This window comes from Benincasa hispida, chromosome 1 (assembly GCF_009727055.1).
Source record: "Benincasa hispida cultivar B227 chromosome 1, ASM972705v1, whole genome shotgun sequence".
Lineage (NCBI taxonomy): Eukaryota > Viridiplantae > Streptophyta > Magnoliopsida > Cucurbitales > Cucurbitaceae > Benincasa > Benincasa hispida.
In genome coordinates, this window is record NC_052349.1 from 22,684,088 (window position 1) to 22,711,694 (window position 27,607).

At 32.3% G+C, this 27,607-nt stretch overlaps 2 protein-coding genes across 3 annotated transcripts; one reads left to right on the forward strand and one right to left on the reverse strand.

Moving 5' to 3' along the window:
- The first annotated feature begins 217 nt into the window (after positions 1–217).
- On the forward strand, positions 218–4,653 carry LOC120078548 (histidine protein methyltransferase 1 homolog). 2 transcript variants are annotated; one of them, XM_039032861.1, is made up of 10 exons: positions 218–362; positions 470–610; positions 786–848; positions 1,345–1,411; positions 1,547–1,647; positions 2,496–2,540; positions 2,647–2,952; positions 3,069–3,171; positions 3,778–3,860; positions 4,131–4,653. In XM_039032861.1, the coding sequence occupies exons 1-9, from the start codon at positions 345–347 to the stop codon at positions 3,858–3,860; spliced, it is 927 nt and encodes a 308-aa protein (XP_038888789.1). In that variant the 5' UTR covers positions 218–344; the 3' UTR covers positions 4,131–4,653. The 2 variants fall into 2 exon arrangements, with proteins under 2 accessions (XP_038888789.1, XP_038888856.1); XM_039032928.1 differs by having other exon boundaries at positions 4,176–4,653.
- A 2,059-nt stretch (positions 4,654–6,712) lies between these two features.
- Positions 6,713–7,521, reverse strand: LOC120088011 (protein RALF-like 32). Its single transcript, XM_039045037.1, has one exon. The coding sequence runs from the start codon at positions 7,443–7,445 to the stop codon at positions 7,044–7,046; it is 402 nt and encodes a 133-aa protein (XP_038900965.1). The 5' UTR covers positions 7,446–7,521; the 3' UTR covers positions 6,713–7,043.
- Positions 7,522–27,607: the final 20,086 nt, after the last annotated feature.

A 27,607-nucleotide genomic window follows, 5' to 3' on the forward strand; every position in this document is an offset into this window, starting at 1 on the left:
TGCTGTCTTGAATTACTTCCAAAAAATCATTTCATCGTGATATGTCTTCATTCACATATATTTTTAAGAGATAAATTCTTATAATTGAGCCATCGAAGGTGAATCTTAGTATATATACTGACTTTTAATTTTTTTAAGCATTTCTTAATTATACCTTTATATTCATTTATGTCCTTTTTTTAAACTCGAGGTATTAAGTATTTATTTATTTTGCCAAGGAAATACCGTACCACTACCATCTTAAGAACCCTTGAGGGCTTGAACCCTCTCACTCGAACTAGAACTAGCAGAAGAAAGCTCTGTTCCGCCGTGGAGCGGAGGAGCTCTCAGGCGAGCAACCGGCGATGGCGGCAAACTCTTCGGTAAGCTAAAAGAAACTTTAATTCATCTCAAATGATCTCACTTCTCTAGCTTTGATGATTGCAATCGTTTTCTTTTGGAATTTTCTCACCATTTTACGGAACTCTAGAGTCCAGCTTTCGAAAACTTTCGGTTGTTTGGATCAGCGGAAGATGAGAAGCATAATCTAGGTCTCTCCCTGGGCTTTCTCGACTCTCAACAGCCTCCTCTTCCACCTCCACCTCCTACCCTCGAAGTTCTTTCTTCTGAGGTATCATTTCGCGTAACTTTGTTCTTCCTTGGGTTTCCTTTTCAATTTTCGTATTCAACTATTTCATTCGATTACTTTTTATCTCGATGGAATATTTGGTTTTGAACATGATTACGGTTTGTGTACGGGTGTAATTTTGTAAAAATTTCAGTGTCCGAGTGATTTACTGTTGTAGGTTTCATCTTCTGTCAAATACAATGTGGAGCCAGTTAGCGTCGGTGGACTTACCATGCTTAAGGTAAAGATTCTTGTTTATGTTTTTTGGGTAGAGTCAGAGAGGAGGAAGTAATTTGTGAGGATAACTGGAAACCTGGTTAGGTAATGGTGTTCTGTTCATAATAATAATTATTTGTTTTGTTACTCACTTGTTATACCAATACTAATTCTAAGCAGAGTTTTGAATACAATAAAAAGTAGTTTTCGTTTTTTAAATTTTGGTAAGAATTCAATTGCGTTTCTAAACAACTTGAGAAACATACTAAAGAAATTGGCAGGATAACTTTTAAAAATAAAAAAATTAATATGGAATCATCATCCAACCGGGCCTAAACTTTGAGTTCGGATATGAAAGGGAGAACTTAAGTTACATTTAACAATGTGGCTTTTTCACTTGGAAAGAAAGTTGCAAGAGTTGTCTTTTCTGACTTTTCTAGCTTTGTTATCTACAAATTTTCTGTCCAAACTTCAAAGTATAGAAATGTACTTAGTGCTGTTAATCCTTTTAACTTCTTTAGGGACGGGTCAGCACTCAGGAGGTTTTCTCCTTGTCCAACTCTGATTTAGTTCCTGGTAAATATGAAGGTAATCGAGTATTTAATTAGTAATTCCCTGGTTCCTCTGCTCTCTCTCAGATCTTTGGTTCTCCTGTTGGAAAATTATGTATCTGAATTATGGTAACATACATGATTATGAATGCATGTCTTTTGTGGGTTGTAGGGGGACTTAAGTTATGGGAAGGTGCATTGGATCTTATCAAAGCTCTTTGTGGGGAGGTTGAAGATGGGCATTTGTCATTTTCTGGGAAGCGAGTTTTAGAGGTGGGCATCCTGATATTCAGGTGATTCTATACCGTCCGAAGATTGTAGACAAACTTATCTGCATGCTAAACAATGTTCTTAAGTGTGTTTTGTTCGTTCATGTGGATAGGCTGGTTATAGCATTCTTCTATGTCTATTATTTAAGCCTCAGAACCAATCATCAGAGATGACAATTACTTATCGTACTTTTGCTCCTGCTACTTCTGACTGATTGGATTAGATTGTTAGATTTATTTAAGATTTCTTATCAGAGATTTATGTCTGTTTTGAAGCAGGACATTTCTATCCATTTTTTTGTGAATGGCACAATTAACAAAGAGGTTTATTTTGCAGGCAAAAGATTTTAATATCTTCATGCTAATATCATTATCATATTTACTGTGTTGATGACTTGCTACTAATTGAACTTTCGTTGATGATTATGAAAATTTCATATTCAAGCCGAATTATCAGCCTTATCATTTTCTACAATGAAGTTTATGTTCGTGTTTGACTCCCAGTTTTTATGCAATCAGTAAAATCTGCATAAAAAATTGCTGATGAAATATTTATGTATTAGAACAGTGTTCTAGGTCTTAATATGATCTTCTTATATGCATTATTTGTTCTTTTATTGCAATGAGATTCTAATCAAATTCTAACATGCAAGGAACTGGACTATTTTGTGTGTTTAATTTCCCTAGTTTTTGAGTACGGGATTGTTTCTTTTTCCTGATGTTTGTTAGTAAGGATCTTTTGATGCCCATATTGTGTTGCATTCTTTCCAATATACTGTAAAATGAAGTTTCTTCTTGACAAACATAAAAATCTATTTCTCATCCTCATTAACTTTGCCTCAATGCTTTCAGCTTGGATGTGGTCATGGTCTTCCTGGTATTTATGCATGCCTGAAGGTATATTTATTCTTCTGTTTTGTTTCATTTTAAATTCGCAGATCAAATGCTTGATAATATCTATGGTTTTTAACATTCCTTAACACTACCTTTGCCCTCTCGTTAGGATGCAGCTGCTGTACATTTCCAGGATTTCAATGCCGAAGTCTTGAGATGTCTTACCATCCCGAATGTCGCTGCAAACCTTTCAAAAAAGGATGAAACTTTGTCAATTAATCCAACAGAATCTGATGCTGGATCAGCATTTCGTTACTTTGCTGGTGATTGGAGTGAAATGCATAAAATTCTTCCTTTTGCGTCTGACAACGAGGAAGAGCTAAGTGGAAGTTTTGATGGCTATGACATTGTTTTAATGGCGGAGACAGTTTATTCTCTTTCTACACTTAAAACTCTCTATAAGCTTATCACACAGGTAGAACTTATACAGATGTCCATCTAATTTTGTATTATTATTATTTTTTTTTTATGAAATGTTGTATTTCTATTATTGCATCATTATGTAATGTAGTTTTGAACACTCTATAATAGTGCTTGAGCCGTCCTCATGGAGTTGTATACCTGGCTGGAAAGAAACATTACTTTGGAGTGGGAGGAGGAACCCGGCGCTTTCTCTCTGTGTTAGAAAAAGAAGGTAAGCTGGTCTTTCACAGTTCCTGTTAAAATTATGCTTAAACATTATACGTAGTGTTTTAAAAAGCTCTCTCGGGTGTGCGCCTAGGCGCAGGCGACGTGCACAAAATAAGGTGAGCGCCTTTTGTAAAGTCCCAAGTCCAGAGCCTTGGGTCTTGGGGCTTTTTCATTATTTTTAAAAATTAATAATAGTTAGAGTTTATCCTTCTTTATTAACTAGAAAAAAATAACTTACTCAGCCTAATACAAAATTTGTGTTTAAGGTTTTTTTTTTTTTTAAATTTCTTTATTTTTAGTAATAATAATAATAATTATTATTATTATTTCTTGCACTTAAGCCTCAAAAGAAAATTGTGTTTTATTGTGCTTTGAGCTTTTAAAAACACCGATATAGTTCCCGATTGGATGAAGAACTAACTAAGTTGAAACAAATTTGATATGGTTGTGGGAACATCCATCGGAGACTCTTTCATAAGTAGTTCCACACATTGCTAACCTAAAGTATCATGAGTTATGAATGTGGTGTGGGTCATTGGCTGATTTAAGACGAATGCCATTTTGAAGGGAATTATGTCTTTAATTAACTGTTTGTCTTCTGCCCTTACAGGTGAAATGGTTTCCAAACTGATTGCAGAAGTTGCTGATGGTTCGTCTAACGTGAGAGAAGTGTGGAAGCTCTCATTGAAATAGGTTAGAAATCCTAATCTTTTGCTGAATAAGTTTTCTTTTAGTCGATATTCATTTCCTTGTACAAGGAAATGATTTGAGAAATTCTATTCAGATAAATGCAAATGTATCAACTTATTTCCATTTATAGTTACTGATACAAGCATGAAAGAGTTCTTGTTCATCTTTTTCCCTGGCGTTCAAGTTTTCAACTCCTTTCCAAACGATCTTTTCTTCTACAAAAGAACTTCTCAAATGATCATATATCTTCAATTTTTCCTCTTCTTTTTTTAGGCAAAAAGAAAGCAAATCAATATAACCCAGTGGTGATCCTTGCAGAATGAACCACTAGGGATAATTTGTGCAAATGATCATTGGAATGAAAACGTTTCATATTTCTCTCCCTCCTCAAGTTTGTATCTTGATATTATATGGATGAAATCCTCTTTGGGAAGAGATTTCAAACTCTCCACAAGAAGATTCTCCAAAGTCAAAGATTGAAGTTGAACAGATGATCAATGTGCCTTGTGTGTCGTTCGCCTTGCTGGGAGTATCAATATAATTTTTTTAATAGTAGAGTAGGGAGCGGCACGGACCCTTCATGATTTTCTTTTTTTGCTTCCTGTCCTTGAATGGATTTTAGAGTTGGTTATAGTAACACAAGTGTTGAGCTCAATACATATGTGTTTGTATATAATGTCTTTAGCTTTCTTGGGTTGATTTTTGAGTGTGTCCGACTTGTTTGTACGTGTCCTGTTAATGTACTTGAGAAATTTGAAAAATTTTAAATATGACATTAGGATGCTTTTTTCTCTAATTAGGAGTATACATAGGTCAGGTTGGATCGAGTTAGAGGTATTTTTGAAACCGACTTAAAATTTTGGATTGGTTAGTTCTCCGATTCGGGGATCCAACTCAATGCTCATTTATCGAGTTGAGTCGGATTGGGTCCATTGGGTTAGGTGTTGTGATGAATGAGAGAGATCGATGGTAGACAACTATTGTTGGCTGGAGAGAACGAGAGAGGGAAGTATGAGGGTTGAGAAAGGGATAAAGCGTAGGGCCTATGATGAATCGAGTTCCTTGGAGATAACTGGGAGAACGTGATGGCAAGTAACAACTATGGCGATGGTGATCGCAACTAGGATGACAATGGAGCAAGGTGATGAGCGATGGCGAGGTGAAAGGCTAGGACAATGAAGTGAGTTTGACGAGAGATGGCGTGGTGAAGGTGAAGTGAGCAAGAGAGAGATTGAAGGATTTTGTGGTTGTGGTTGGAAACGTAAAAATGGAGACGAGATAATAATAGGTCTTCTGGTTCTATGTTATATTTATCCACACAGGTTCGATTCAAGTTAAACTGAATTTTTTTTCCGTTCAACTTGAGAATTGAGGACTTGTTTGGTATGAAATCTAAAAAAAAAGAAATTTGAAAACAAGAGATTCAATGAAAATAGAGTTATATTTTGTGTGTTCAGATACATGTTTAGTAGCAAATTCTGAAATTGAATTCTAACTTAAATAATTGTTTAAAGTGTAATTGATATTATATTTATAAATTATAAAACTTGTTGTAATTATCCATTAAATATTAGGTGATAATAAATTATTATTAATTTATTTATGAACATGTTTTATATTAATTTTTTTTGTATAACTACTATTGTACTTTAGAATTCAAAATTCTTAATCTAGATACAATGAAAACATAAAATATTGTTTGAATATAATCCGAAAACAATTTTCAGAAATAGAATTTGGATTGTCTGTTTAACATATATATATATGTTGAATTTAGTGAATCTGAAAACATGAAACAAAATCTAGATTTTCTACTAACAAATTATAAGAAATTCAATCTACCCAAATTGGTAGATTGAATTTTTGACATAATAAGTGGTTGATAGTTTGCTTTATTTGTTCTACCCTAGTTTTTATTTAGTCCTTAGATTTTGGGTTTAGTTTTCATTTAGTCTTTAGGTTTCAAAATGTTATACATTTAGTCTTTTAAGTTTTGGATTTGATTTTAATTTAGTTCTTAGGTTTCAAAACACTACAATTTTTTTTTCTTGACATTTGAATTTTGCTTTAATTTTGTCTCTATGTGTTGAGGTTTACACTTTTAACCTCAAATTTTCACTAAATATTCACTGTCCAACTTTTGAAATTAATTTATGTTAATTAATTAAAAATCGCTAAAAGAATTGTAATTAATTAAATTTCATTATGTTTATCACTTTTAAAATTAAATTTAAAATTTCACTTTTAATTATTTCTAATTAATTAATAGAAATTGATGTCAATGGTTAAAAATAAATATTTAATGGAAATTTGATGTTAAAAATGTAATATATTGAAATCCACGGACCAAATTGAAACAAAATTCAAATCTCAAAATTGTAACATTTCGAAACTTATGGATTCAATTGAAACAAAACTCAAAACTTAATAACTAAATGTGTAACATTTTAAAATCTAAAAACCAAATAGAAATTAGAGTCAACTGACATATTCACACAATATTTTTGCCAATAAGAGCGTAGCTCAACTGGTATAGTGTTCTCAACTGGTATAGTGTTCATACTTTCGGATTAAAACGATGTAATTTCTTTTATTTTAAGAGAGAGAAAAGTACATTAAGATTTAAATAAGAAACAAATTTACCTTGCATGACTTACATTGAGTTCTTTCTATGCACAACTTCTATATTGATTATTACCTATAGTTTTATTGAAATGACAAATTTTCTCAACATAGACTGAACGTAAGTCGAAAGATCGAGGCATTTAAAATAAGGGGAAATAAAAAACAATAAAACATCGTTGTATGAATCAAGTAACTTGATCATATAGATGAATATGGATAGATTACGTACGTTCTTTAATAAAAAAATACTTCTTTAAAATGAAAAGTACATTAAGAATGAACAAATCCCGACAAGTTCCTATGCAAGACAAAAGATAAGATTAGGTATGAGGTTGGTTTTCACACTTTACATCCTGGCCAACATGATGTCCAACCAAACATTTCTAACACTTCTCATCTCTCTTATTTGCCAAAAACAAAAATGAGATCACAATGAAAAAGAAAAATCCCATTTCAAGCTTCATTAATTCATAATTAAATCCCTTCATCAACCAACAAGAACACAACAAGAACAAGAAAAAAAAGAGATTCTACAAAGCATACTATGGTTTGTTCAAGCCATCAATCATCAGACCTACAACGATATATCTTTGAGCAGCCTCGAGTGTAAGGATTAGTCGGTGGTGGCACGCAGCTTCCGCTTTTGGTGTAAGGCTGACCGCCACCACTGCCATCACAAGCTGGATGATCCTTCTTCAAAGCTCCAATGGAGATGTATTTCTTATGTTGTTCGAGAAACCTTCGACTTATCTCCGATTCCATCAGCATCTCCTCCTCGCTACCACACTCGGCTATGGAGCCATTGCAAGAATGCTTCGACAAAGCTCGAACGAGACAAAGATCTTGAAGTAGGAGGAGAAAGAGAAAGAGGAGAAGAAAGCAAGATTGTAAACAAATTGGCTTGCTTGAGATTCTTCTTCTCATGTTGTTGTTCTGACTTTTGATAGACAATTTTTGCCTCATTTCTTTTAGTTCTTTCTTTACTAATGGGGAGAAACTTTATAGATATTATTGCATAAAATCTAATTTCTTTTTTCATTTTTTTTCCTTCAATTTTTGTGATGGAGGGAAAAAGAATAGAGAAACATGCATTAGTGGGAGAAGCATTAGTGAGATTAAAGGGACCAAATTTCTTTTAAAAAAACAAAAACCTAACCAATTGCTTTTGAGTATTTGCTTTTCATGGTGAAGTTTGTCCAAACCTTTTTGAAAACTTTGGGAAACATCTGTGATGCAAAAAATAATTAAAGGGGTAGGTGAGTCAAAACATTACCAATTTATTATTTAATTTTTGTTTATGAAAAACGTTATTATTGTTTTTCAATTTCATATGTATGTATAGTGTTTTCCCATTTTATTCACTCAATAAAACATTTGAAATAAAATTTCTACTCATTGTTAAAATAAAATATTATCAATACAAAAAAAAAAAAAAAAAACTACTCTTTAATTTTTCAATATCTATCCCACTTTATTTAATTGAAATTTTCAAACTTGTGAAAAATTCATCTCTCCTTTTTTTAGATTTTCAACAATTCCACGAGAATGTTTTTGTGCAACTTTCGTCTCTTCTATAGGTAGTCTTATTTCTTAGTACAACAATTTGAGTGAGAGGGTTCAAACTTTTAATCTCTATGTTCGTGTCAGTTGAGCTACGTTCATATTGACCATTAGTGGTATTGCATTACTTAATTTTTATTGTCCAACTAGCTTCTTTTTTCGTTTTTATAACATGTTATCTCATTTTGATATTCTAATATTTACAATCCTTTTATCAAGGGATGCCGATATCAAGATTTCAATACAATAGGTATAACGATGAATATATCAGGTAAATATCGATGCTCATAGATATTCTTGTAAATGATCAATCATTTATAAAAATCATTCACATTAATAATTTAGTTATTTTTCCTCTCTAAAAAGTTACCTTTACATTTTATTATTGGTATTTATATTTAAATGAGTGACTAATTGATGATATATATTTACTTAGATTATGATATTAAACCTTTTTATCGATTTCGAACACCTTAAATTTTACGGAGATATTAATGTATTGGCGAATATTTTAATAATTTTTTTTTTATAATAAACGTGAAACAACACTCTTTCCTTTTATGTTAGTTATTGGATAGAATATATTTTTAATTCAAGGGCCAAGTTGATCAATAGTTTTTAAATTAGAGGTTGGGTGGAACCAAATATTTAACACTAAAATATCTTACAAATTATATATATTTTTGAAGCTACACCAAAAATACTTTTTAAATGTGAAATCATTGTTCCATTAGAAAATTCTACCAAGTTTTATTGAGTGGATTGTTGTTGAAGCATTCAAATTTGAGATAATATTGAAACATTTAAAAAGATTATTCAACATGAAATTGAATAAAAGTGTATATGTTAATTTCTTGGGAAAAAACCCCAAATGATTTGTATAAGGCTAATTACAAAGGCAAATATGAAACAATCCTTGTATAGAAATACAATTTCAAGGACATATATCATCAAATTAAAATCGGAAATATTCCAATTCAAATACTAAAAAATCCCCTCTTCTTCGTATAGAAAAAGTCTCTTTAACTCCGATCGTAGAATCTGATTCGATGGACATTATTCGTGTTCTTGAGTCTCCTGCTAATCTCTTTAGAACAAAGAAAATGATAGATAATGAATTATATATGATCACTCATCATGTAGGTGTTGAACAACTTACAATTTTTTTTGGTGTTGAGTCTTTTTCTGTTGCGTGAGAAGATCATGTTGTTTTTTGGGATTCGTTCTTACATGATTTGATTCGATATCCCGTAGTCATTTACTATTGTTATTTAAAAAAAATTACAAAAAATATATCTTGATGTCATATCATTATTTTATGAATAAATTTTAACATAAATAAAAAATTAATTAAGAAAGATATATAAATGAGAGGTTTGAAAGCATAAGATAAACATTATTTTAACCTATCTTAGTGACCAATAGAAACAATGAAGGCAAAGACTTCATTTATCTTTTAGACATGTGAAGATATGGGTGTGGGTCATAACTCCACTTTGGATTAACCATTATTGGGTGAGAGCAATGCATTCAAAAGGACCAATTATACTCCATGACTCCATGTGAACTTGTGGGATCTCTCAAGCATTTTTGTGTGTGAGTGAAGAGAATCATTCTTATGGTTGGAACTTTAGTGCCTTACAAGTTTCTTCATGTTTTTATTACTTTTTATATATATATAAGATTTGAACTTTTAGAATCGAAAATATATGTCTAAATCAATTGAATTATACCAGGTTAATGACCTAAACTTGGATTCTTTTCGTTTCTTGAAAAAGTTTGATGGGTTACATTTAAATTAATTTATTTAGCTCCATAAATATTATAAAAAAATATATATCAAGTTACAAGTTTAATTAGGTTTTGAAATTCTCTATGTTTATATATGTATAATTAGGGGTGTTCAAATAACCCGACAACCCGAACAACCCAGACTATCCAACCCAAAATGTAAGAGTTGGATTGGGTTAGTTTTCTTCTTGGATTAAGTTGGGTTGAATTTTTCTATTTTTATTGGGTTGGGTTGGGTTGTGGGCTGACTAAAAAAAATTTGGGTTGACCCAACCCAACCCTATATATATATATATATATACACCTCTTTGTTTAAAGTTTGATTTCGTTATATTGATTAATTTTTGAATTTTTAATATTTTTCTTTTAAAATTGTTATGATATTTGTCTTTGTTTAAAGTTTGCAATAAATATCATCGATATTTGGTATTTAGCATCTTAATTTTATGAGATATTAATTATTAGTCATGTGTTCTATATAAATTTACATATTTTTCATTAAAAAAAAAATAACCCGACAACCCAACCCAACCCGAAATTTATTTGGGTTGGGTTGGGTTGAAAACTTTATTTGGGTCATTTGGATAGCCAATCAAACCAACCCGAAATTTCGAATTGGTCCAAAAAATACCCTCAACCCAACCCAACCCAATCCATATACACCTCTATGTATAATAGGTATTTGAAATTTCCATTTTGTTTCTATGGGTATATTGACAACGTTGGATTTTTTTTTATAAAACAATTTAACGAATTTAGTAAACATAAAATTGATTTGTTTGGTCTACATAAACAATAAAATTTAAATAGTTAATGACCTATTAGGCAAGAAATTGAAAGCTTGGATACAAAATCTAGAGTTTAATACTTATTAGAAATAAAATTGAAAGTGCAGGAACGTATATATTTGACACTCTTTTAAATTCAGGGACTTGTTCGACATGATATTTAATGTTCAAGGACTAAAATTGCAGTTTAACCAAAAATATATTATAAGTAAACATATGGTTAGTTTGCCAAGGTTGGGAAGGAATACACAAACTTTCTCTTTCAGATGGGCAAATATCAATTTATACTCGTAAACTTGAAAAATTGTATCAATTTCATTGCTACTTTTTCTATTATGTTAGCCGGGCTAATAACAACAATTGCAACTAGTTCCAGCAGATATATTACACTAGTAAAGAAAAGAAAGTATTTATTTAAAGCTACAAACATCAAATTAATAACTGTATCATTAATTTGAACTATAAGTTTTTTCAGGTGAATCAATTCAGACCATTTTTGAATAGGTGGTGTAGTTATTTTTACTTGATTTCATTTGAAATTATTTCAAAATCATCAAAGTTGCAAAATTCTCTGTTTTACATTAATTCTCTCACTATATCAAATGAAATGTTAAGATTTATGGAAGATATATAAATTGAAATTCGGGAGTAAAAACATATAAATTAAAATTGAACAATTTTTAAAGTATATGGACCAAAAACAATATTTGAATGAAAGACAGTTATCTATACCATTTATGACCAACAACTAAAGTACGAAAGAGTTGGCATTTATTATGCTAAAAAAAGTTGAGTGGATTTCTTACCTTATAGAATAACTAGTTCATACTACTTGAATGTTGCAGCAAATTAAATCTATATATTAACATCCATCCATTTTCAGACCTTCACAGCCGTCTCTCTCACTCTCTTTCTAAACCCCCTTCATCTGTAAGTTTCTTGCTCTCTCTTCTTCTCTCTAAACCTCTTCTTCCAGATTCAACCACCACCTTCCACCGTCATCACCTTCAGTTTGTTCGTCGTCAGCAGTAAAATCAATTGATCGACTAACGATTTATATCTTTTGAATGCTATATTGTGAATATTTATTCCCTTTGTTATATTTTCCTTATACGGTCGGAGCAGCTGATGGATAGGATGCTTGTTGGGATTGGTGTCCTAAATTTCTTTTGTATTCTCGTAGTTTGTAAACTTTGTATAGACAAATTATTATTATTAAAATAACAGTTATTTTATGAGCATACACTCAATCCAATAAACAAATATCTTAGGTTATTTTATGTAATTTAAACGTATATGTAGGGACATACAGGTAGATCATGTTTAAATGATAACCTAAATGGTCTGTAGTAGTGGATAAGATTGGATACCTTATCCTGGTGACACTACGATTATGACCTGCTTTGTAGATGTTACAAGTATTGTAAAGTGCTACAAATGATATGGTCCTGATCATTCATGTGGAGATATGTGAACGGTGTATTTTATACAAAGAATTTGTATAAGACAGGACCACGAAATGACTAGTCTTATTATATAACGCCGTTAATAGTAGAGCCTTACATTTCACCGGAATAACCATAGGTGATATGACCTAAATCCTGAGTGAGTTGTGAACTCCTACTTATGAAGGCGGTCCTTTGAATTGCATGGGTGAGAGTGGCCAGATCTCCCACTCAATATGCCTACTATTGAGGATTCGTTTGATTGGGGAGCTGGGAACACAGCTACACAAGACAAAATTCACTCATTCTCTGATGTCGGGGTAAGTAGATAATCTACTCCCTTAAGGACTGATTTCGGGGCTTGAACAATGTGGCTACACCTTCTCGATAGTTGGACTATGATTTATTGTTCATTAAGAAGTTAGATATAACTACAAGGCAAAACGGTAATTTTGGTCCAAATGTACTTATGAGCAATTTATGAAGGGTCATTGCACTATTGACTAGTTATATTCAATGGACACAGAAATATATCTGTAGTGCATAGTGCAATTGTCGGTCTTCAGTGGAGTGACCGATAGTTAATGGATATTGGGTAATGTAATTAAAGGAGTTTAGTTAATTATCCAAGTACCATTGGAGCTTCAATCTACAGGTCCATAAGATCCCATCTATAGCTCAACAAGGATTATTGAGAATTAATTTTGGATTAATTTGAATTATTCAAAATAATTGAGAGAATTAATTATACATGATATAATCAATTTAAATTAATTCTATGTGATATAATTAATGTAATATATTTGATACATTATAATATAAAGTTTATTTTGAGAGGAATTAAATATTTGAATATGATTTAAATACTAATTATATGGACGAGATTCATATAATTAAATTTAGTATGAATTGGATTTATATTAAATACCATATTTTACTGAGAGAAATAAAACTATAGATTATATTGTATTTGATATAATATAATAACTATAAGTTATATATTATATTTGGTATAACATATAGTCATATATATATAATAAGTTAGTTATTTATATATATTTTATTAAATTAAATTTATTTTTTAAAATTAAAGGGAGGGATTACAACTTCCCTCCCTTTAATTTATTCTCAGAAAAACGTGGATGTAGGGTGGTTTTTTTTATGTCTTCTTTGTCTTCTTCCACAAGGAGTTTGTGAGTGAATCTCTCCCAACAAAAAGTTATTTTTCTGTAAAAAAAAAAAAAAAAAAATATTCCTCTCCTTTCAAAATCCTCTCTCTCTTCCCAAAAAGATAACAAAGCCCACACCTCTTACTTATTTTCAAAGCCTAAGGAGAATATAGGAGGTTCACTTGTGGTGGTGGCCATCGGATCCTCCCTCATGTGCGCATCCTATAGGCCATCGCATGCTCTTCAATGCATGCAACACAACCAATGCAAACCTCTTCGCCTAGGCCAACCTTGTCACATGTGTCCATGAGGCCTTTCCTAACCTCACAATGACTTAGCCATCGCATGGCTTCAATGCAAAGGAATTGCCTTGCCTACTCATGTAATCAACTAACCTCTATTTGCATTAACCAACGCCTTGTCCTAACCTCCCAAGTCTTTGTGTGCCACATGCTTTTACTCTCGGCCAACACCTTGCGTTTGACTTGTCCTTCATGTTCCCGCCTAGAAAACTCTTGAATGTCATTGCTTGGCCACCCACACCATGCATCCATCATGGACTTACCAAGCACAACACTATTGCTTTGTGTCTTGGCTGCATGCTTCACACCAACACATGATGTCCTTAAGCATTCCACACTTAATAAGTTTGCCTAACCTCTAATGACAATGTCACACCTACACTTCAAATGGTAAGGCTATTGTTTTGCACTCTCTCATCCTAATACATGGCATCAACGCATGCCTTCCATACTTAGTCAAAATTTTATCTCCTAAAACCTCACTTAACTACAACTTACGTTTTAGCCTTTAAGGTCTAGTTTTAAACACTTAAGCCATTTTCCTTTCTCTTTTATCCTTCTTCAAGCTTCCTTACTAACCAAGTTCCAACCTAATTCACTTAGGTGAAATTCAGGGTTTTACACTCGGGCATCTTCTTCTTTGGTCAACCTCTAGTTTGGCTGAAGTTTTCCCTTTGCTCGAGTAGTTTGCTTAAATTGAGCTTCCTTTTCTTCTCCCTATTTATATAACCAGCTACATGCTCTAACTTGCTTAAGAATTTGACAGCTTCTACTTTCACCTGGCACTTCACCAACACTTAATCACTCTCAACGTTAGCCACCTCACCCTATAACTAAAATTTGACTAAAAAAAATAATTACCAACCTTATCCAATTTCCCTCTGTCAGTCACACCTCTCATCTCCACGCATACATCACACCTCCCTACATGACTCCCAATGTTTGGCTTACCAACGCATCCTTCTTCACCTTACCTTACATTCCACCACCGCATGACTTTCCAAGCAAGGCTCCCCGACACATGCTTCATACTCCTTCTCTCCCAACGCACGCTTCCTTTAAGCTTAACCAAATTCTCCTTCCTTGTTCCCTTATCCAACACATACATGGCCTCCACATCCCCTAGAAAACTTTATCTAACCTGCACTTAGACATACTTCTCTCCTTATCACCCACTCTAATTCAACACAAAGCTTACCTCTTTCAACACTTGTGCCTACCCTACAATTTAGGTACATTTTTTTCCCAATGCCTAACACTCCTCTCCCTTCTTCTCTTTCAAGCCCAACACTTAAACCTCTCTTCCCACAACCAAAACTTATTTCTTATTAAGTATCTTAAGTCAACCCACACATTGAGCAATACTCATAATTAAACTTGGAAAAATTTAAGGGAAAACTTGGAAAGGGGGGGTTTCCAACTTATTTAGGGGAAAATGATAGTTTTTTTGTCCCCATCCGAATGCATCTCCTTAAGAGACGTATTCAAGAATATTTTATTATTTTTCTCCCATACTGAATGCATCTCTTGAAGAGATGCATTCGATAATATCTTTAAGAGACGCATTCATTAAAAAAAAAATTAAAAAAAGGATGCATTTCTTGAAGAGATGCATCCCTAAAAAAAAATAATAAAAAAAAAATATTTTTGCTATTATTTTTTTTTATTCTTTTAACAACCGAAACCAACTCTTTCATTACTTATGTTTTTTTATAGTTAATAATATTTCATTCGTTTAACTTTAAATCATTCTTACCTAAAATTAACTATCTCACTAATCTTGTTTTTTATTTTGATAGTAATGTTACTAGTTTTTTAACCGTATAAACAATAATGTTATTTTGAGATTAAGAAATTGCTATGATTGATTTGATATACTCAATATTAATTTTTAATTTCAAATTATTTTTTTTTGTTTAAAGTTGTTAGAAACTTATGCAAAAATATAGATATTAACTTTCAACTATTGTAAATAATAGTCAAGGTTCTTTAGGATGTGTTGTAGATTGCAAGTGCATTTAATTAATAAATTTCATCATATGTACAATGTGCTTTATTCGCGACTGGAAGAAGATCCTCTATTACGCCTAGATCGATCATGTTGAGTGACATAGTATCCATGATCGCCACGCCCTCTTACACTTGGTGGTTGACTTTCCTCTGCAAGTGTATACCCTCACTACGTTGTCGATATGTAACATACTGGTCATGGGTATTTGGATGGACATGTGAAGTTTGTCCTTCTTTCATGCTTATTGTACTGAGGGTTATTGGAAAAAATCAAATGTTGAGGGAGAGGACATCATGGAAATGTACTGAACAAGTGGTGTTGTTGGATATTCATTCCGAACATTAGGTCGAATAGGAACATCCTTATGTCTTACGGGATCACCTTGTTCTTCCATTGGAACGTCACCATCGAAATATCGCACTCGATATATCGAGGTGAGTCTATGCAAGGCTCTTTGAGCAGATATTGGCAAATTTGGAAGCTCGACCTGAAAAAGAATCGAATAACAAGTTAATGACTATAAAATTTATTTTGGTGTGCAATGAAGAAATAAAATCAAACAATCATAGTAAACAATAAACTCATACCAACAAGTGATAGGATGCTCCTGCTTTAGTTATGTACCATTTTCTCACAGTGGAATACCATTCAATATATCTAGGCTCGGTACCTACACCGTTGTTAATAGAAGGTCCATTAACAACCAAACTCTGTTGATTTTCCCAGATTGTAATTTGAGGAGCCAAATATGCAATCTAGTCTCGTTCATGCCTACCCCTTAGATCGTGTAAATAAAGTCGGGCATCCTCTTGCAAGGTTGAGGAATTTTTTGCAACATCCCAAATTGACGCGTCACACGATCTAGGTGATGCCACTCCACAACGAAGAAACATATGAGTGGACATCTGGATGTCCATATCTCGTTGTCATCGAGACAATATGGCGACAATAGTTGGATAAGATGATTATATGGTTCTCAAATAATCTACATGCATATTTGTCAAAAAATGAATTAACCAAAAGATAGAAACATTATGAATATATGATATATGAATGAATAAAATATTACCTGGTTAGGCATATGTGTATCAAGTATGTGCTTATACTGTATTAGAACATGTGTAGGTGCTTTAATTATAGAATAGTTGTCATTCCATCTACAACGATCAGAAGTTGAATTTTAGTTATTAGTATTTCATAATGAACACAACAATAATAAGGTAAATATGCTTACCTTGCAAATGGTCTGTCACCTAAGTTATTCTTGTATCTGTGGAGTCGTCGAGGCGTTAGAAGAGAAAATCGATCCCATGCCCAAATTTGTAGCAATAAAAGTGGGCAATGACTGCACCTTTGCATAGTTCCCTATACAACCGTGCAAGACATCCAGTGCCCCCAACTGTATGTCTCGACAAAATCAAAATCCACCAAGAGAGGAAGATATATCAGGTGCACTCTGCTGTTGGATTTGTCAGGAAATACCAATCCTCCAATCAACATGAGGATATATGCTCGAGCATATCGTTGCAGGTCCTCTTAATCTACATGGTTTGGTAGATGGACGAAGTTGTTAAATTGATCAGCTAACCATGACAAACTTAGACGACCTCCCTTAAGAACGACGTCATTCGTGGTTACGCCTAAAAGAAGGGCACAAAGTTGTTCCCAGTCATAATTTAGAGATCCAATCAATGGTCTTCCATTAATCGAGAGTCCAAATTGGTTGGCTCATCTTGAAGTGTAATTGTACACTCTCCAGCAACATGTGGAAAGTATGTGTCTCCTGGCGCCATCGTTCCACTAATACCTTTATCAGATGCCAGTCTAGTTGTATAAATTTTATACAAGAGACTCCGTAGAATCCTACAACTCGTAGATAGTTCAATATACGAGAGTCTGGGTTCTCGTGCCTGCGAATAACACCCTCTCTTCGCCGACAATGCATTGCATCGATATGCTTGTCTTCCCAAATAACCTCGGATCGATGGTTGCACTGTAAGTACAAAATCGAGTCGCTGTATGGCCCTGTGGTAGCATCCCCATCCATCTGATCCCATAAAAACAATATTAAATTTAACTTAAATATTTAGTAAAAATCAATGTGATTACAATAAACAAATATAATGTCAGTTAATAAAGAATACACCCTTCATTGTATAAATACAATCAATAAATACAATGACAATTAATAAAGAATACACCATTCATTGTATAAATATAATCAATAAATACAATAAAAAAATACAATCAATTAAATACAATGACAATTAATAAAGAATAAATAAGTAAAAGAAGTTACAATCAATTAAATACAATGAGAATTAAAAATAAATAACTAAGTCGCATCACGAGCTCGATTGGGACAATTTCGTCTATTATGCCCTTCTTGTTTGCAAATTATGCACCGTGTCTTGTACCGTTCCCTCTAATCCATCTCGTTTTGCATGCGAGAAGTACACAGTCTGTCAACCTTTCTGTGATTCGTCTGGATAAATAGTTTGGAAATTAGGATCAGACCAACATTTTTTATCGGGGATGGGCTCAAATTGGGGTGAATAACATGTCAGATAAGTAGAAATTTTGTAATAGTCTTCAATGTAGTAAAAGTAGTTTACCCTAATGGTCTTACACGCAACCATAGCGTGAGAATAGGGGACTCCAAAACTTTGCCACTTATTGCATGATCATGTTCTTTCACTTAATTTTACTCGGTGTGTGTTTCCACCCTTTAGTGTTATTGGGTTGATTGAGGTGGTGACTTCACATAACCATGTTCGATGGTCAAATATGTTGACAGAATGTTTGATTGCACGTTGTTCCCAAAGACTTATTTTCTTTACTGCATACCTATGACAAATACGACAATTACATAGAATACCTCGATAGTCAATATAAAAACGTGGGTAACTAAGATATGAATAATTTACCTCGCTCTCCCAATTCAAGAGCAGTTTCCATTTCTACACGACGAGCAGCGAAATAAGCAATAGTTCGATAGAATGTTGCTTGGACTAGTGCAGTGATAGGTAGCTTTTTGGCTCCTTTCAGAACAACATTTGTACTTTCGGCCACATTCGTGGTTAGCCATCCATAACAATGACCACCATCATGTGACTGTGTCCACTGCTTAGGATCTATGAAAGCAAAATATCATAAGCAATGGCTTTGCTGTTTGAAGTTCGGCCATACAGTCATTAAACTTCCGAACTTGAAATTTTGATCCTACACTATACACCAAACTCTTCAATAAACTATTTTTGAACTTGTCGTTAAAATTACTCGCCACATGTCGCAAGAAGAATCTGTGGTGTACTTCAACCCAATTGTTGTTAGGGTTTCTGACTGCAAATATAATGCCTTTGTGTCTATCTAAAATTAGACACATTCCCTCCCTTTTACGCACCACATGATCCCATAAATTCCCCAAAAACCAGCCCCAAGAGTCAGCACTTTCCTCTGATACAATGGCGTATGCAACCGGATAGACGTGACCATTTGCATCAACTGAGGTAGTTATTAACAATGTTCCTTCATACTTCCCATACAAATGGGTTTCGTCAATTTGAAGTAGCGGCCTGCAATGCTTGAAACCCTCGATAACAGGTTCAAACGACCAAAACACGCTACTGAACATTACAAACCTTTCATCACAATCCACTCATTTAGCCTCCAATGGACAACTATACCGAGGTTTGTGATTTGTAAGATATTTATCCATTTGGGCAACAAATTGTACGATTCGATCCAATCTCCAAATATCTTCGAAATTGCCTTTCTTCTTCCACCCCACACTTTCCAGTAACTGACGAAATAACCATACTTTTTCAAGATAATATATTGTAATGTTTTGATGTCAACTGACGGATTTTTTTTCACTATGCTGCTTACCACAGATGTAATTAGATTTGAGTCAAACTGATTGTGATTCTGACTCAGTCTTGCATATACACAAGAATGCGGGCCATTGTACTGGGTAATTTCAAATTTACTGTGTTTTTTACGGTAAACAGCGCGAAGTCTCCACGTGCACCAATTGCTATATCTTTTACACCTGACATCCCATGTTGTTTTCTTCGACTCAATGACTTCAAAATTTTGATGTTGAATGATTGAATAGTTTTTCACTGCATTTTTTAAATCCAATTTGGAATTGAATATCATCCCCTTAAGCAGTGAATCAGACCCCATATTACTGTCTTCTCCCGTTGTCGAATTGGATTTAATGGTCATCTCGTTTAGGTCTATCTCAGTAAATGTTTTGGGGACTTCATGTACACCATAAAATTGACCAGGTAGTTTATCTAGATTGATATCATCATCGTCTATTTCAACTTCTTCGTCGTTTGTGGCAATAGTTGGATCAAATTGCCCATCCTCCACATCATGGCTTTCCAACTTAACAGTAGTTTCAACTTCTTCTCTCGTTGATGCTAGACTTGGGACACTAGGTTGGGATATATTCAGCTCAACTCTATTTGGAGGGTATGGAGCATTACTCATCATGAACCATACATCAGTCTCGCTTCGTAATGAGATGGGGATATAGAAAGTAGATCCCGCTACATAACTACCATATCTAAATATTACCTCTACCCCATCATCTCTATTTATAGATAATGCATCACATAATCCATCGATTAATGTGTTGAAGTCAATTTGACGATGCATGTTTATACGAAGAGATGGTTACCTATCATATTCTATCATGTTTGGACCATTAACAATGTTTCTGTGTATATAACATAAAAATTCCACAAGTAGTTTGGCAAATGCAATATGATATTTATCATAATATTTTTAAGGCCAACTATATTTATCATAATATTAGACCAACTATATTAATGTGTTATTACTATTTTTTTTAATATGTAAAAATAGAGAAATGTTTTTTTAAAAAAATAATATCTACCATTAAACAAAATAATAATAAAAAAAGGTACAAAATCACCATAAATATTGTTACTAAAGACATGCATCATCATTTGACCATAAATCAATGATAAATATTCTTTTATATTAACATGAATCTTTGTTCTTTAATCATCATAAAATTTATAATATTAAGGTGAATAATTCAAAATAAATTGACCAAATAAACAGTAAACATAACAACAACAACAACACAATATTACTAACAATAACATTAACATTAACATTAACATTCAAACATTTAATATTCAATAATGAATACATCATTCCAAATAATTGTAAATAACTATATACATTCCTTTTGAATGACTTGATTGTAGAGTTTTCTCAGATAATAGTCACCGTAAACAAACAAAAAAAGTCAATATAAAATTATGGATATTTTACATTTTTATAATTTTACATTAATAATTTACATTAAAAATTTTCTTTCAACGTGAATCAAAGATAATTTTTTATTTTTAAAATTTTGAGTTATATTATTTTTACTAAAAGTATTTTTTTACTATGTATGAAAAAAAAACATTATTTTTACTATGTAATATTTTTTTTTTTTACTAAAATAATAGACATTAGGAATATATTAATAGCCATAGTAAAATTTTGAGTTATATTATTTTTACTAAAATAATTTTACATTAATAGCCATTAGGAACATATTAATAATTTTACATTAAAAATTTTCTTTCAATGTGAATCAAAGATAATTTTTTATTTTTAAAATTTTGAGTTACATTATTTTTACTAAAAGTATTTTTTTACTATGTATGAAAAAGACATTATTTTTACTATGTAATATTTTTTTACTAAAATAATAGACATTAGGAACATATTAATAACCATTAGTAAAATTTTAAGTTACAATATTTTTACTAAAAATAGTTTTTTACTATGTATGAAAAAAAACATTATTTTTACTATGTAATATTTTTTTATTAATGACTTTTTTATATGTTTATAAACTCTTAACTATTAACTTTAAATTCTTTCTTTAATTTGTTTTAGTTTTTTTTTCTTTGCTCCACAACATAAAGTAATATCACTATTTTTTTCCCATTAGGAACATATTCTTAATTTTACATTAAAATCTACTAATAAATTTTAAAATTTGGTAAAATGAAAGAAGATTTAAATAAACTTTTACATTTAAAAAGATTTATTTTTTCTATTAAGAACATATTTAAATACCTATTTTTAGATTCCATTAAGAAAATATTTAAATATCTATTTTTAGACTATGAAGCACAGATACTTCATGTGAGGCAAAGAATGAGTATCAGACACATATCAGATACCAATACTTCCGATACTTCCAGATACTTTCCAGATTTATATATGACACGCGATTTGACATATCTATTTCTATGTGTACTTTTTGTAAGAAAAAAGACAAGTAACTCATCTAATCTTTCTCAATCTAAAATTAGGCAACCTATTTAAAAAGCTTACTACTCGAGTCCAAAACTAAAAAAAAATAATAATAAAATAAAGGACCAAATTCTAGACTAGAATCATATAATCTCCATCTTCACATTTGAGTCCCCACAAAGTCCACCAAAATATAAACCATTTGGAAATCTTCAACAATTCAACGAAGAAGTTCTTCGTTTATCTTCATACTTCTCCCTCTACTCTTCTTTTTCTTCTTCTTTGTAATATGAGTCACATTTCTATTGTGTTTTATTAACTATTGTACTTCAACATCTTAGATTTTTTTTTTTTTTTTTTTTTTTTTGTATTGTATTTCAGTATTTGTATTCTATTTTGTGCTATTGTTATTAACTTGTATGCTAAATTTATCTATATCCTATATTTTCTTTAAAAAAAATGTATCTTCAATGTATCATTATCCTCATTTCTTATAAATATATATATTAAAAAAATATATAAAAAAATGACGTATCTTGAGACTTATCCGTATCTTAATTTTTTAAAACTTGACGAATCGCCGTATCCGATCGTACCTGTATCTGTATCTATGCTTCATAGTTTTTAGATTTGTTTTTTTTTTTTTCATTAAGAACTTTAATTTTTTTTTATTAATGATTTTTTATATGTTTAAACATAAATAATTTGAGACTATGATATAATATTTTAAAAATCATAGTTGAACATTCTAAACTACATTTTAAAAATAATTATCATAATTTGATATGCATAATAAGAAGACATATATTATATTTAACCAAATAAGACGTACTCATTTTGATAGCTAAATATCAACCAAATACCAACTAGAAAAGTAACAGAGTATCAACCAAAAACCAAATAGCAACTAGTAAAGTGGACTACATATATAACACAATGTTAATCACATGTAATTCTCCCTTATAATAACCAACTATAAAAAATATATCAACTTATTAAAAGAAAAATATTGCACATTACCAAAAAAACTTTGCACCTTACCAAATATTCCAGCTTAATAAAAAAAACTTTGAATAATATCCACGGTAAACAAAATAAACATGAAAAAAATCAGTAAAAATTATCAAAAACTTAATTCAAAGTTAAATAACAAAAACATATCAACTATGAGTGTTAAAAAAATCCGATGACCCGAAAAAACCGATCAACCCAACCCATCCCGTGTGGTTTGGATTGGGTTATCAACTCATTTGAATTGGGTTGGGTTCAAATAAATGAAAATTTTATGGGTTGGGTTGGTTCATGGGTTCACCTAATATAACCCAAACTAACTCGAACCAACTTGAATTTATTATTAACTTTAAAATATATTCTTTTTATTACTTATAACACAATTATTTATACGTATATCGATTTTAATTTTATTTAATTTCAATATTTTTTGAATAATTTATTTTTCAACAACTCTTAAAAATAGTTTATTTACACTTTAGAATGAAAATTTTCACTATATAAATTGAAATTGAGTTGTTAATCTTAATTCAATATATGAAAATAATTAAATTAGATTTTTACATATTTGCATTTGCTTCTTTTTAGAACAAAATTCTAAATAAATGACCTGATTAACCTGAACCAACCCAAACCAAATATTTCATGGTTGAGTTGGGTTGGGTTCATTTTTTAATAAGGGTTATTTGGGTTGAAAAAATTTACAACATAAACAATTGGATTGGGTTTAAAAAGTCTTTCAACCCAACCCAACCTAACCCATGAACACTCCTAATATCAACTTACCAAATAAAATACTACACTAAAATAAATGAAGGTAAAAAATGATCAGTATTTGAAAATAAATGAAGAATATGGAAGAAATGAAGGAAATTTTGTTTTGGGTGAAGATGAAATGAGAGCTTCAATGATGAAGGGGAAGATGAAAGGAGGGTTTCGGTGAATGAGAAGATGAAATTGGTGAAGGAGGATGAAATTTGTGAAGGGGAGAATGAAAATGGTGGAATGAAGGAAAAAAGTTTGATTTTTTATGCTAAAACGAGGGGAAAATGCCAACAGACATATTTTGACCGGTTTAATCTTTTTTTTTTTTTTAATGCGGCGTATGGAAAAAAATAATAAAATATTTCTGAATGCGTCTCTTCCAGAGACGCATTCGGATGGAGACAAAAAAAACTAGGGGTGGAAACGGTTCGGTTTGGTTCAGTTTGGTGGTCAAATCGAACCAAACTGATTTATTGGTTCGAACTGCGGTTCGGTTCGGTTTTGGCATTTTTAAAAAATCCATGTTATATTCTTTTTTTTAATTAAAAGCGGTTCAGTTCGGTTCGATTTTAAATTCGGTTTTGTTCTTTAAATTAAAAGCGATTCGATTTTAAATTCGGTTTTACTCTTGTTTTAAATATATATATAAATAAATATATATATATTAGTTAAAAACGGTTCGGTTCGGTTTCAAATTCGATTTTCGAAAGTGAAACCGAACCGAANAATATATATATATTAGTTAAAAACGGTTCGGTTCGGTTTCAAATTCGATTTTCGAAAGTGAAACCGAACCGAACCGATTTTTTTGGTTTCACTGAGTTTTCGGTTCGGTTTTTAGAAACGGTTCGGTTTTTGCAGTTTGAATGACCACCCCTAAAAAAAACTATCATTTTCCTCTAAATAAGTTGGAAACCCCCCATTTTCCAATTAACTTTCAAAATAACCCCAATCTAAATAACACTATATAGGGCAAATCTTTTGAATTTAACATGGTAGCTGATAAAAATTTTTAATAAAAATTATTGTGAAGATTAAAAAATAAATCTAAAAATGATTAAAAATTAAAAATTAATATTTTGAAATGATAAATAGATAGTATTACAAATGATTTAATCTCTATAATCAAAATAAAAACACTCCATGTATTCATATAACCATTAAAAAGGGGACAAATCTCTTGAACAAGTTAATGTGAACATCGATATTTTCTTTTAAATCATGTGGAGATTAAACAATAAATCCAAAAATGATTTAAAAAACTAAAAAACAAGATTTTAAAATGAATGATAAATCGAAGGCGGATACAAATAACGTAATCTTTATAATTACAATAAAATTACTTCATATATCGATAAAACTATCAAATACATACTTATTTGAATAAAAATGTATGTACATTATTAAATATTAAATTAAAATATATGATATTTCTTTTAGACCTAGAGTAGATACCTTAAACAATTAAACTCTCTTCCTAAAGAAGGAAAATAAACATCGGAAGTGATGTTATTATTAACGGAATTATAAAAAAAATCCTAAATGTTAGGAGAGTTTCTAACCTTACTTAGATGAGTAAATAGCATATAATGGTTTGACCAGTTTAGTCTACATCAGCACACAACTGTCGTCTCTGAAAATCGAGAACAATTCGCTGCAAAACAGCCCAAATCAAGTGTGTTACCGTCTCTGACCGGCGGACCACGTGCAGACCCGTGCGTCTCTCTCGCTGACAACCTGCAGAATGAACCGCCGCTTCAGACCGGACCGCACCTGTCGATCTCGCCGGACCGAAAACCCACGTCGCCTGCTGATCTGCAAACACCACGCAGCGCTCAGATCGGCGAACTCTGACCCGAGTTTGTCTTCCACGGAAAGCCGGCCGCACATCTCCCTTGCTACACAGACGGACGGCTACTGCCCGAAAGTCTCAACCCCAGACGGCTGCTGCTCCCTCAGACCGGCGGCTACAACTTCGGTTTTTCTTCTTCAGACGACTTCGACGGACCCTCTCTCAGGCGGCTGTTCCTCACGTTTTTGGTTAAGGCGGCTGCTCCTTTTTTCTTCAGCAAAACAAGACAAAACGAAATTGGCCCCGGAGAAAATGGAATAATTACAAAATTGCCATTCCCTATAATTACCAGAATGCCATTGGGCTTTTAAATTCAGCAAAAAAACCCACTTAAATACTTGTTATTTTCTACAAATCTCCCTCATAACAAGAATATTTAAGTGCATTCTCTAATCTTTCTATCATCCAGATTTAATATTTAGTCTATCTAATAGGTACTTAAACTTATGGACTAGAAGAACATTGGTTAACATATCTGACAAATTCTCAAATGTATGAACCTTAACCAGTTCAACATCTTTTACCTTAACCAGTTCAACATCTTTTTGGGCCAGATAAAATGAAATTTGACATCGATATGCTTAGACCGTTCGTGATGAGATGGATTCTTCGCAAGATGAATAGCACTCTGGCTATCACAACGGACGATAGGAATGAACTCATGCGACAACAACTCACAAACTATCATTTTCAACCACACTGCCTTTTTCACAGCTTCACCTACTGAAATATACTCTTGACTCAGTAGTAGACAAAGCAAAAAATGACTGTAGAGTAACCTTTCAACTGACCACATTACCAAACAAACGAAAAATGTGACCTGATAGAGACATTATCAAGGTTTGCAGCGTAATCTACATCTGTGAAGCCTTCCAACAATGCTGATTTATCATAATCCCTGCTAAAATATACTGGCACTACCTTCCAAATATCGAAGCACCCATTTAACTGCATTCAAATGCTCCTTCCCAAGATTTGACATAAACCTACCTATCATACTCATAGCATATCCCAAGTCAGGCCTAGTACAAATCATCAAATACATAATACTTCCAACAGTATTACAATAGGGAATATTAGCCATCTCTAACGAAGAAAGCCTAAAATGATATGTTAAGGGTGTCGAAACTGCCTTATAACCAGACATATTATACTTCTCAAGCAGTTTATGTACATAACTCTCCTGCGAAATGGTTAACAAACCTTTCTCCCTATCTCTTTTCACATCTATGCCTAGGATCTTTTCAGTTCACCTAAATCTTTCATCTCAAATTCACTTCTCAACCGTTTCTTGAGATCACACATTTCAGAATAATCCTTAGACACCAGAATCATATCATCTACATACAGAATAGATAAGTATATGTACCTTTTTTAGATAGTTTCCAGTACACGCAGGCATCATATGAGCTCCTGTGAAACTTCTGCTTCAGAATAAAGGTGTCAAACTTGATATACCATTATCTCGGTGATTGCTTCAGTCCATAGATGGACCTGTGAAGACGACAAACCATGTCTTCCTTTCCTTTCACCTCATAGCCCTTAGGTTGAGCCATGTAGATCACTTCTTCCAATTCACCATGAAGGAAAGCTGTGATGACATCCATCTGTTCAACAAACATATCAAAGTGAACAGTAATAGATAAAATTAATCGAATGGACGAATTCCTCATCAACGGAGAGAAAATATCATGAAAGTCAACTCCCTCCTGTAGCCCTTGGCTACCAGTCTAGCCTTATACCTAGGCTTGTTGTCACCTCATGTACTTGGCTTGATTTTATAAATCCACTTTGACTGAATGAGTTTTTGATTAGGAGACTTTGGAACCAATGACCATGTCTGATTCTTCTGCAACGAGAACAATTCTGCTTCCATAGTATCCTTCCATTGTTCCTTTGAATCAGATATAATAGCCTCCTCAAAAGTAAGATGCTCTGCTTCAATACTGTCAACTACACAAGTAAAAGCATAAGCAACTAAATTAGCATAACCATACCTCGTAGGAGCCTGCCTGTCACGTGTAAGCTGATAGTTCTGTAGGTCACTGCTACTTGAGCTTTCTTCACCAAAAGCTCCCTCATCAATCAAAGTCTTTTGGAGTTGAGGCTGTCTACCATCAGAACTAGATGACTG

Excerpts from the sequence above, each read along its gene's own strand:
- LOC120078548 (XM_039032861.1), top strand. Across the intron at positions 2,953-3,068 it reads TCTATAAGCTTATCACACAG|TGCTTGAGCCGTCCTCATGG; the intron begins GTAGAACTTATA and ends ACTCTATAATAG. Across the intron at positions 3,172-3,777 it reads CTCTGTGTTAGAAAAAGAAG|GTGAAATGGTTTCCAAACTG; the intron begins GTAAGCTGGTCT and ends CTGCCCTTACAG.
- LOC120088011 (XM_039045037.1), bottom strand. The coding sequence starts at position 7,445 with ATGAGGCAAAAATTGTCTATCAAAAGTCAGAACAACAACATGAGAAGA.